Genomic DNA, 12,646 nt, shown 5'->3' with positions numbered 1-12,646 from the left:
AGGTGATTGATGGCTGACGTGGACTTGGTGGGCTGAGGGCCTGTATATCTAAATTGCTGGAATATCCAAGTTGTGGTAATCAACAGGCACACAAGATATGTTGAAACATTACAGCAAATAGGTGTTGGTTAATAACAAGGACAAGCTACTTTGTAAAAATCAGTCAAAATAAAAATAGAGCCACTAAGGAACCTATAACAGAACCATTTTGCTCAGTGTGAAATCAACTGGGAATAAAAAGTTACATAAAAATGCCTCATCCACTTTCATTAGAAAGATACACTCCAATTATCTTTGATGACAAAGATGTTTTAGCAGCATTGATCAGACACTCTATGCCCAGCTCATCTGTATTAACAGTCAGATTTTCCTGGATGTAACGGACAGCCTCCCTGTAAACAAAAAATATATACATTTCATCTCAAATTTATTCAAAAGCATTTACAAAAGCAAAGAAGAAAACACCAATACATATTTTTTAAACTAAATCTCAGCATGTGGCTGCACAGGTGAATACTTGCCTTGTTTAGCCATGGCGCAAAACATAAGAGCAAGGATGTTGTGGTGCGTTTTTATAAAACATTAGCTAGATCTAATGCATGTACAGGTCTGGTCAGCAAAGTAGGCAGGATATATTTTGACTGGGGATGGTGCAGGTGAGATTCACCAGGACATTTCAGTTACAAATAGTGATAGGCTAGGGTTGTCTCAATTGTAGTAGGGGTGGCTGAGGAGCCCCAAAAGCGGCATATATAATTATGAGGGGGCGGGGGTGGCCGATAGAAGATAAAACGGTGCAACCACAGGAACAGACCCCCTCTGAACCATATACCTGTAACAAATCTATGACTTCTTCTCTTAGACACCCTTCAGTCAACATTTTTTAGTATCGATCCTATCGAAAGGGACCTAGCCATGATGCATTCCGTTTGGTTGGGCATTTGATTTGCCAGCGTACCCTTTGTCCATGATGTCTCTGCTGACCATAATGTCAAACTAAACAAATCCTATGTGCAGGAAGGAAATCCTATGTGCAGAAACTAAACAAATCCTATGTGCAGATGCTGGATTAAACCGAAGATAGACACAAATGCTGGAGTAACTCAGCGGGATAGGCAGCATCTCCAGAGAGAAGGAATGGGTGACGTCTCGGGTCGAGACCGTTCTTCAGATGCATCATGGCTGGGTCTGCTTATATAAGACATGGTAAGAACTTTGTCCCACCGGTGTCTAAGATAAGACACCGGTGGGACTGGACAAGCTAGATGCAGGAAAAATGTTCCCAATGTTGGGGGTATCCAGAACCAGGGGCCACAGTCTAAGAATAAAGGGGATGCCATTTAAAACCGAGATGAGAAAAAACTTTTTCACCCAGAGTTGTGAATTCGTGGAATTCTCTGCCACAGAAAGCAGTAGAGGCCAATTCACTGGATAAATTTAAAAGATAGTTAGATAGAGCTCTAGGGGCTAGCAGAATCAAGGGATTGGGGAGAAGGCAGGCACGGGTTACTGATTGTGGATGATCAGCTATGATCACAATAAATGGTGGTGCTGGCACGAAGGGCCAAATGGTCTCCTCCTGCACCTATTTTATTATGTTTCTAAGAGGGCACAGATTTAAGAAGGGAGGTGCTGTGGCAGGAACGCGATGGAGTCCAGCCAAAAACTAATCGGACACGGGTTGCGTGCACTAAACATGTTTATTCTCTCTAGTACAGCTCCCTACTACTCCCCCGGTCACGGGCGTTGCCCGGCCTTAAATACCAACACAGATACCGCCCCCGTGCCTGGCGCCTCCCACACCAAGACGCCGCCCTCTAGAGCCGATAGTTCGTTGTGCCCTTGGGTTGCCACCAGGTTTTCACCACAGTGCATGGTTTGTAGGGGACTCAAGAGTTGGAGGTATTTCCACCCAAGGTGTTGGACTGTGGAATGTACCACCTAAATAGGTGGAGACAGGAACACTTACAACATTAAAGCAGCATTTAAAGTAGTTGAATCTCCAAGGTATGGAAGGCTAGAAACCTCGTGTAGACAAATGAGATTAGCATAGATAGATAAAATCGACAGGAAGAAAGTGGGCCTGTTTCTGTGCTGTACAACTGCTACTGAAATGTCCACCAGGTCCAGGTTTTCTTCGTTTCCTCTCTCCTTTCCTAAATAGTGGGGTTCTATCTGCTCCCTTTTGCACTGGAACAATCCCACAGTTTAGAGTTAACGGCATAAAGATCTGTATTGCCATATAATTCCTTTGCAGAAATAAATTCAGCACAATATCGTGAATGGCAATATTTCTCTCCCCACAAACAATAACTAGCAAGTCACCACACAAGTCAAGCTAGCCAAACGAAGTGGGTTTAATACTTTTCAATTATTTATCAAATTTGTCAAGTGGTCATGATTCAGCAATACAAATCACCAGATAAAAATTCAGCTATATTTGGTTTAGAATCACGAATAAAAACTGAGGCTATACAGTGCCCTCCATAATGTTTGGGAAAAAGACCCATCATTTATTTATTTGCCTCTGTACTCCACAATTTGCGATTTGTAATTTTTAAAAAATCACATGTGGTTAAAGTGCACATTGGCAGATTTTATTAGAGGGTATTTTTTATACATTTTGGTTTCACCATGTAGAAATTACAGCTGTGTTTATACATAGTCCCCCCATTTCAGGGCACCATAATGTTTGGGCCACATGGCTTCACAGGTGTTTGTAATTGCTCAGGTGTGTTTAATTGCCTCTTTAATGCAGGTATAAGAGAGCTCTCAGCACCTAGTCTTTCCATCACCTTTGGAAACTTTTATTGCTGTTTATCAACATGAGGACCAAAGTTGTGCCAATGAAAGTCAAAGAAGCCATTATGAGACTGAGAAACAAGAATAACACTGTTAGAGACACCAGCCAAACCTTAGGCTTACAAAAGTCAATTGTTTGGAACATCATTAAGAAGAAAGAGAGCACTGGTGAGCTTACTAATCGCAAAGAGACTGGCAGGCCAAGGAAGACCTCCACAGCTGACGACAGAAGAATTCTCTCCATAATAAAGAAAAATCCCCAAACACCTGTCCGACAGATCAGAAACACTCTTCAGGAGTCAGGTGTGGATTTGTCAATGACCACTGTCCACACACGACTTCATGAACAGAAATACAAAGGCTACACTGCAAGATGAAAACCACTGGTTAGCCATAAAGTAGGTGGCCAGATTACAGTTTGCCAAGAAATACTTAAAAGAGCAACCACAGTTCTGGAAAAAGGTCTTGTGGACAGATGAGACGAAGATTAATATATCAGAGTGATGGCAAGAGCAAAGTATGGAGGAGAGAAGGAACTGCCCAAGATCCAAAGCATACCACCTCATCTGTGAAACACAAAGCTGGGGGTGTTATGGCCTGAGCATGCATGGCTGCTGAAGGTACTGGCCCACTTATCTTCATTGATGATTCAACTGCTGATGGTAGTAGCATAATGAATTCTAAAGTGCATAGACACATCCTATCTGCTCAAGTTCAAACAAATGCCTCAAAACATTGGCCGGCGGTTCATTCTACAGCAAGACAATGATCCCAAACATACTGCTAAAGCAACAAAGGAGTTTTTCAAAGCAAAAAAAAAGTCAATTCTTGAGTGGCCAAGTCAATCACCCGATCTGAACCCAATTGAGCATACCTTTTATATGCTGAATAGAAAACCGAAGACTAACCCCCAAAACAAGCAGAAGCTAAAGAAGGCTGCAATACAGGTCTGGCAGAGAAACACCAGAGAATACACCCAGCAACTGGTGATGTCCATGAATCACAGACTTCAAGCAGTCATTGCATGCAAAGGATATGCAACAAAATACTAAACATTTCTACTTTCATTTACATGACATTGCCGCGTCCCAAACATTATGGTGCTCTGAAATGGGGGGACTATGTATAAACACTGCTGTAATTTCTACATGGTGAAATCAAAATGTATAAAAATGGCCTTTATTAAAATCTGACAATGTGCACTTTAACCACGTGATTTTTTTCTATTACGAATCTCAAATTGTGGAGTACAGAGGCAAATAAATAAATGATGGGTATTTGTCCCAAACATTATGGAGGGCACCTGTAAATCATCACATGCAATCTTGTTTAAAGTGCAGACGGTATAGTAGCAAAGCAACATGGAGCTGTTCAGTTTGTGTTTCAAATGGAATTAATCAGCAAAAAACACAATGTGGTGAATCTGTAGAATTCATTGCAACAGACGGCAGTGGCAGCCAAGTCATTAGGTATTTTTAAAGTGGAGATCGATAAGTTCTGGATTAGTACGGCATCAAAGGCTGTGGAGAGAAGGCAGGAAAATGGAGTTAAGGAAAAATAGATCTGCCATGAACGAATGACAGAGCAGACTCGATGGGCTGAATGGTCTAATTCTGCTCCTATGTCTAACTGCAACAAATAGATGGTGAAACACGTATATTTGGATCATGGAGGAGATGGTTAAGGGTCAGCCGCAACGATTATCGAGGAACAAAGTGACAAACACCATATCAGCATTACCTGCAGGGAACAATTTTCCAGGTTTTTTTTACATGATCAAGAAAAGTGGGCAGAGAAATGATTGATCGAATTTAACTAGACAAACATGAAGTGATGCATTTTGGAAAATAAACCAGGGCACAACAGTGAATGGCAGGACCCTGGAGACTTGTAGAACTAAGACCCTGAAAATAGGGAAGCGCAGTGGCGCAGCGGTAGAGTCGCTGCCTTACAGCACCAGAGACCCGGGTTTGATCCTGACTACGGGTGGGTCTATACAGAGTTTGTTCATTCGCCCTGTGACCTGCGTGGCTTTCCTCCGGGATCTCCGGTTTCCACCCACACTCCAAAGACGTACAGGTCTGAAGGTTACTTGGCTTGGTATAATTGTAAATTGTCCCTAGTGTGTGTGTAGGATAGTGCAAGTGTGAGGGGATCACTCGTCAGCGCAGACTCGGTGATCCGAAGGGCCTTGTTCCGTGCTGTTTCTTTAAACTAAATTGGCAAAACAGGTAGACAGGGCGGTGAAGTATGTACATGGCACCCATTGGTTGGGGCATTGAATACAAGAGTTGGGACATCATGTTATAATTGTACAAGACATTGACGAGACCACACTTGGTGTACAATGTGCTATTTTGATTGCTATGCTATAGGAAAGAGTAATTAAAAGGCTGCAAGGATGCAGAAAATATGCACAAGGAGACAACAGCTTGAATTATAAAGAAGGGACTGGATAGGCTGGCACTGGTTTCCCTGGAGCAAAGGGTGACATACAGAAGTTTATAAAATCACTAGATCACGTGGACCCGTTGGGCCCAAACCTCTCCTGCATTGGTGCAGCACCCTCTCCTCCCCCCATCCCCCCCACTCCATCCCCCTCAACCTCCCTTATCCTCCCTCCTCTCCCTCCCTCCCTAGGAGATAAATTTAAACTTTAAAATGGGAATAACTTTAAAAATATAACACAGATTTCGATGAAACTTCTTCCATTAGCACCAAAAGGACGACGGTGAGTAAGGTGGGCCTAAAATTGAGTACCGTTATTGTGCTGTAGTTCAGGAACAAACAAACAAGAGTTTTAGTATATAAATAGATGAGGGGCATGGATACAGGTCCTTTTCACAGGATAGGGGAGTATAAAACTAGAGGCCGCAGGTTTACCATGAGAGCAAAGATTTAAAGGGAAACTGAGGGACAACTATTTTCATACAATGATGATGGGCATATGGAACAAACTGCCAGAGGAAGTGGTAGAGGCAGATACAATTACAGCATCCGAATCACATTTGGACAGGTACATGGTTTGGAAAGGCCAAATAGAACTTGCTCAGTTAGGCACTTTGATTGGTGCGGCCATGGAGGCGCAGTGGTAGAGTTGCTGCCTTACAGCACCGGAAACCCGGGTTCAATCCCAACTACAGGTGCTACCTGTACGGAGTTTATACGTTCTCCCTGTGGGTTTTCTGAGATTTTCGGTTTCATCCCACACTCCAGATGTACAGGTATGTAGGTTAATTGGCTTGGTGTATGTGTAAATTGTCCCTAGTGTGTGTAGGATAGTGTTAATGTGTGGGGATTGCTGACCGGTGCAGACTCGGTGGGTAGAAGGGCCTGTTTCCGCACTGGATCTCTAAACTAAACTAGTTGGTCCGAAGGTCTGTTTCCATGCTGTATAATTCTTGACTCAGGAATAGGGCAAGCAATTATTTTAACAGCTTGCAAATTATAACCTAATAGCTAGTTAAAATCTACATATACTGTAAACTACTCCATAAATTACACAGCCTGCATCTGATCGACTAATTTATTACCTCTTCAGTCAGAACTTACTTGCAAGCAAGACGATAACCAGCAATGATTGATGTTGGATGAATTTTCTGTTTGACCAATTCATCTGCACCCTTCAAAAGCTCTGCAGCTATAATAACCTGCATTACGGACAATGGATTGTAAATCGTAAGTAACGACAATTCTCCCCATGGTCAAAAATAATCAGCAAATTCAAAGACAGACATACCTAACCCACGTACAAAATTAAGATCCTGGAAATGCTTTGAAGTACAGTGAAAAAAATTATCCATACATGTTTAATCAAAATAATTCAGTCACATTTTCTTATCCATATACAATGTGAACAATAAAGGCAGGATTAAGACCAAACATGTGCTCTGCTATCAATTACACAGCTGATTATTTACTTGGACACCACCTTCTCACATTAATATTTCTTGAACACCTTAATATCTAAAAATGTACCAGTCGCTCTTGAAAAAATACAGTAGCTGAGACTCCACTATGCTCTTCAGCAGACAATTCCAGAGAATCACGATTCTCCAGGTGAAGAAATGTTTCCTGAAAGGCCAGATCCCTATTTCAGTCATGAAGCATAGAAAGAGGCCCCATCGACCCATAATGCCCATGCAAAATGAGTAAGCACCCACACAAATCCCAATTACGAGCACTTGCTCAGCAGATTTCTCCGTCTTGGTAATTTAAATAATTAAATAGATACTTCCCAAATGTTGAGAGCTAGCACTTTCAACAACCATACCAGATTCCAACTACTGCTCCTTAGGTCATCTTTACCCCTACCCCAAACATCGATCCTCTATTTCTTAACACCTATACCTCCTCTGTTCCAGAGAAAACACGTGCAGCAGAGTCTATTTGTTCATCAATACTCCCCATAGGCCTACCATTCCTGATGCATGTCTCACCCTCATTCATTATCCCCAAGTGCTTCACCTTGCATTGATCAGGAATAATTCCATTTGCCATTGTTCTGCCCATTGTGCCAAAATGTTCCCATAACCCAACTCTACCCTCCTCACTATCGACACCAATTTATGTCCTCCAAATCATAAAATGTATATGACAAACAGTGCAATCCCAGCTTCGATCCCTGCAGTACTGGTCACAAACTACAATCACAAACAATCCTCTACCATCACATTCACCCTCCCATTCGCCCTACTTTGCATCCATTTTCCCTTGGATCTCATACTCTATTCGACCAATCTCCATGTGCAATCTTGATTTCCCCCCAAATACATGCTGGCCATCTTTGATTAATCCCCACTTTTCCAAATGGAGATTAATCACATAGCTCAGGATTTTCTCTGCCACTGATGTTGCAACTTAGTTATTAGGTCTATCCCTGCTGACTTTCTAGAATAAATGGTAATGCATTCCATTTTCCTAAAATAAATAAAGTTAGCATTAATGTGTAAAATTACATTGTGTAATATATTACATTCACGAGAATATGTATAAAGCACATTTCCCAGAATTAGTTAAAACTCTGAATCTTAGAACTTACCGATAACCTACCCCACAGCAACCCCCACCCCAGTTCAAAGTAAAATAGCTAAATCATTAAAATATTTCAGAATAAACATATTTCAGGCTTCGTTGAATTTTTAAACAGATCAACACATGATAAAAACGCACTCACCACTGATGTTGTGCCATCTCCTACTTCGTTGTCCTGAAGCTCAGCTAGTTCACATAATACCTTGGCAGCTGGATGCTCTACCTCAAGCAGCTTCAGAATTGTAGCTCCATCATTGGTGATGGTGACATCCTACACGATCAGAAATATATACAATTTGGAAATATGCCCCCAAAAAATTACTGTTTCATTCCCTGAGATACTTTTACAAACTTCTTTTCATTGATATCATTAAAAAAATTTAAGGGCAGCACAGCAAATGGAACTGCTGTCCTACAGCCGAGACCAGGTTCCATCCTAGCTTTTGCGTGGAGATAGCATGTTCTTCCTGTGACCACATGGGTTTCCCAAAGATGTGCGGGGTTGTAAGCTAAATGACCTTCACAAAAAGCCGTTAATGCGTAGAGATTAGATGAGAAAGTCGGATAACATAGAACAGGTGTGAACGGGTGATAAATAGTCAGCATGCACCATCTGTTTCCATGCTGTATCTTTCAATCAATCAGTCACTAATCACAAAATCAATGTGATTTACATAGTGCTGGTACTGAAAGCAATTAAACACATTTATTTTCTCAGAATTCTGCACATATTCTGGAGGGCCCCATCCCAAAACATTGCACCCCCACCCCCCAGACCGGACCCAGAGTTCCTGCAGCTGCTTTTGCTCAAGATTTCAGCCTCCTGTGTCTGCAGGCACAATTTCATCAAATGCCAAAGATCAGGATGTTATTCTGACCGACAAGTCATAAAGCACACGTTTCCCCAATCTTCTCTCCTCCAGTTATGTCCAACGGTGCTATTAAGCACGCCAATTCCCAATGCATGTATTTTAGTTCATTGATGGAGTATTTTAGTGTTTTAAAAATCAACACGGTCACTGGGAGAACATGCAAATTCCACAGACAGCACACAAGGTCAGGATCAAACCTGGGTCTCTGGCATTGAGGCAGCAGCTGCGCCACTATGCTGCTTTCATCAATAATTACAGTAACATTTAAAAAGGAGCTTCAAAAATCTGAAAATACTGAGCAGTACAGTCTGCATCTGTAAAAAGAGAAACATTTCAGTTGATCCATGATCAGAACAGAAAGAGAACTGATAAAAGTGTAACATATCCTCCTTGTGATTACTCAACCAAGGTAAAATCTGAAATCTTTGGATTTAACTACCAGAAACAGATCGCCAGGGAAGATGAACAGGCCAATTACTTAAATATAAGTAAATATTTTATTTTAAAGAAAACAAGGCACAGAAAACCAGAAATCGTTAAAAATTAGGCCCAGTAGTTTGTCTTGGACTCTCACCATCAATGCTCTTCCCAACAACTTTCTGCAATCCAATCTAAAAAAGGGGCGTAACCTCTCCGCAGCTCAGCCTTGGCCACCCTGATACTCTCCACCCTTCCCCTGCCCAGCCCTCAAGCATCCATCCTCTTCCCTCGCCCCAATCTGTAGCCATCCTTCCTCCAACCAAAACACTTTCTCACTTCCTCATTCAATCCCTTTGCCAATTAGACTATACCAAAAGATAATATATTCTACTTACACCAATATCATCCACCAACATTTTATCCAAACCAACTGGCCCCAAGGAGCTTTTCACAATGTTGGCAATAGAGGCTGCTGCCATCACTAAAATAAAACAAAAATAACAGTGCAAGATAGCAAATTAGAATAATCATCATCGCTTCAGCATTACTGCCCATTCAACTGTTCCATACCAGTACAACTAATAAAATGCAAAAAAGAACAAAGTACTGGAGTAACTAAGCAGGTCAGGCAGCATCCCATGAGAGAATGGATAGGTGATTTTCAGGCCAAGACCCTTTTTTAAACTAATTGGGGGAGGGCGGAGAGAAGAAAACTGGATGAGAGGAGGATGGCAGGACAAAGCATGGAAGGTTTGGGCAGACTGTGGCTTTGTCCTGCCTCTCCTCTCTTCAAGCTTTCTTCCTCCCCCCCCCACCCCTATAATCAGTCTGAAGAAGAGTCCCTACCCAAAACTTCTCCCATCTATGTTCACCAGGGATGTTGTTTGACCTGCTGAGTTATTACAGCACTTATTGTGCTTTTCTGTATTAATTCAAGTGTTCAGATTACAGCTGAAGTAGAGAAATTCTAGAGCACATCTATATACTAAAACTCTCGTTTGTTCGCCTGTTCCTGAACTACTGCCAAAACAGTACACGATAGCGCGACAATTTTAGGCCCACCTTACTCACCATCGTCCCGTGGTCCCATGAAAGAAGCTTATATTTTTAAGTTATTCACAATTTAATATTCAAAAACCACGCATGCACAGTTGAGGCTCCGTTGATCTGGTACTTACTTAAGATGGCCGTCGTATCCGCGCGTGCGCAGAACAAACGCGTCCGCGCCTGCGCAGTTGGGGCCCGTTGAGCAGGGCTCTTGGGGGCCCGAGCCAGGCCTGGTGCCGGGGGAAGCAGCCGGGGCCTGGGCCTGGACGTGATCAGGTAACCGCGAGCTTGAGTTGGGCCAAGGGGAAAGGCCGCAGCAGTGGCTGCAACGCCGGGCGTTGTTGGAGGCCGAGGCATGGGTCAGATGGGCTGAAGGGCCGGTTTACGTGCTGTATAACTATGACTCTAACCGCACAACTAATTTGATCTGCAGATGATGCCCCCTCCTTTTCAATCCAAGTCATTTGTGTCTATTACAGAATTCCAGTATGACTTGTATTATGCAAATGCATAAATATGTCTGGAATTATAATCATTCAAACTATTTGTCTGCTTGTACCCAGTGTTCGAGATGAATTTGTGATGTGAATCACACAAATGTGAAATATTTTCAGAGAAAAAAAATTCAGGTTATTGTTCCCATTTCCTTTAATCTAGGAGTTACTGAGTTCCAGGAGACACCCTGTGTCACAGAGTGTGTGTTCATCCACTAATGTCTCTCAGTCCGCAGCAACAGGATCACGGTGCTATTGAGGGCAGGATGTCTACCCTCTCTTCTTCTCTCTGCACTTCCACTTACTTAACCATTGGAACTCTAAAGTACAATGATAATTTATGGAGAAACTCGTCTCAATGATGTCATAGTAAGGAATTTGTTCATATGACATAGAACCATACAGTGCAGCACAGGGACAGGCCCTTCAGCCCACAATGTACATGCCAAACATAATGCCTGGGCATGGCCTCGGCTCCCCCGTCCCCCTCCTCTCCCCGGCCAGCTCAGCGCCTTCCCCACGTCGCCCAGAGTCCAGCGGCTCAGCAACAGTGGGAGAGCCACCACCGTCTATCACTGAACATCCCCGCACCGGGACGGGACAGGATTCTTCGCCCCCCCACCACTCCACTAATGGCTGCCGCCCGGGCCGGAAGGCAGGTTGCTACGGCAACTGCAGGAGGATGGGAGGAGGGGATTCTGCACCATTGCAGGAGTGGTTTTGGCCCAACAGGTCCACTTGGTCCAATCAAGATTAAAAAGACAATATTAGATAACTCAGCATGAATAAAGAGGGATAAATGATTAGATGGATAAATGGGGAAACGTACATATATATTTTTACATGTGTATATAAAGAACTCTCAATTTATCCATAACCCAGTTATTTGCTAAATATATAAATCAATATACAAAACATAAATAAAAACCCTTCAATATATCCATTAATCCATCTTTATTCATACTAAGTTACCTAATTTCACCTTTTCTATTTCTGTATATACATATATATATATATATAATATATATATATTATAGAGATGCACATGCTCTCACAAATTAATGATTTTAAAAGATTATATATATATAATCTAATATACTATATGTATATTATATATATATATTATATATATAATCTACATATAGTATATACACACACATATATATAGTGTAAGAAAATAACTGCAGATGCTGGTACAAATCGAAGGTATTTATTCACAAAATTGCTGGAGTAACTCAGCAGGCCAGGCAGCATCTCAGGAGAGAATGGGTGACGTTTCGGGTCGAGCCCCTTATTCAGACTGATGTCTGAAGGGTCTCGACCCGAAACGTCACCCATTCTATATATATATATATACACATATTGTGTATGTGTGTGTATATATATACACACACAATTTATCTATTAATCAACTTATCCCCCTTTATTCATGCCGAGTTATCTAATGCCACCTTTTGAATCATAATACGGGCCCGTACAGGTTGTGCCCGTCAGTGGGGCTCCACGAGGAAGGCGGCTCTGGGCAATGGCCCGGAGATGGGGAGCCGGGCCGATGATGGCCGGTCGCTGCTGCGAGTGGCAGCGCGCCCACCGCAGCCGCGGGGTAGGGGCTGTCGCCCTCGCCCGTTCTCCGGCCCCGAAACAGGGAGCAGTCCGACTCTCGGCCCGTCGGCCGCACCGAGAACAAAGGAGAAGGTTCTGGAACATTCCCGGGCGGGCAGGCCGGCCGGCATAGCCGGCGCCCGTGACCGTATCTGTGTGTCCCCCCCACCTCCCGCAGACCATCATTCCCAGGATGGAGAGTCCGCGGCCGTCATGTCATGTCATGTCCTTCACCACCTTCGGCCCTCACCATTCTGAGTGCGGATGGAGTCTCCCGAGGTGCGCTGCCCCAGCACGTTTAACGCACCCACCATGGCCGCCATCTTCAAGCGCAGAGGAAGTGGAGGCCCCGGGGAACCCTGGGTCCGTCCCCTC

The 12,646-nt window shown here is 43.1% G+C and overlaps 1 protein-coding gene across 1 annotated transcript in view; it reads right to left on the bottom strand.

Annotated features, from left to right (window-relative positions):
- tcp1 (t-complex 1) overlaps positions 1-12,646 on the bottom strand; it is a 25,531-nt gene extending 12,885 nt beyond the window's left edge. The window contains exons 1-5 of the mRNA XM_078405109.1: positions 12,522-12,646; positions 9,524-9,609; positions 7,979-8,107; positions 6,355-6,452; positions 282-392 (exon numbers count right to left, since the gene is read on the bottom strand). Coding sequence (XP_078261235.1) covers positions 282-392; positions 6,355-6,452; positions 7,979-8,107; positions 9,524-9,609; positions 12,522-12,594 — 497 coding nt within the window. The 5' untranslated portion in view covers positions 12,595-12,646. The remainder of the gene's footprint in view (positions 1-281; positions 393-6,354; positions 6,453-7,978; positions 8,108-9,523; positions 9,610-12,521) is intronic.

This window comes from Rhinoraja longicauda, chromosome 9 (genome assembly GCF_053455715.1).
Source record: "Rhinoraja longicauda isolate Sanriku21f chromosome 9, sRhiLon1.1, whole genome shotgun sequence".
Lineage (NCBI taxonomy): Eukaryota > Metazoa > Chordata > Chondrichthyes > Rajiformes > Arhynchobatidae > Rhinoraja > Rhinoraja longicauda.
This window is presented reverse-complemented; position numbering and strand designations above follow the sequence as displayed.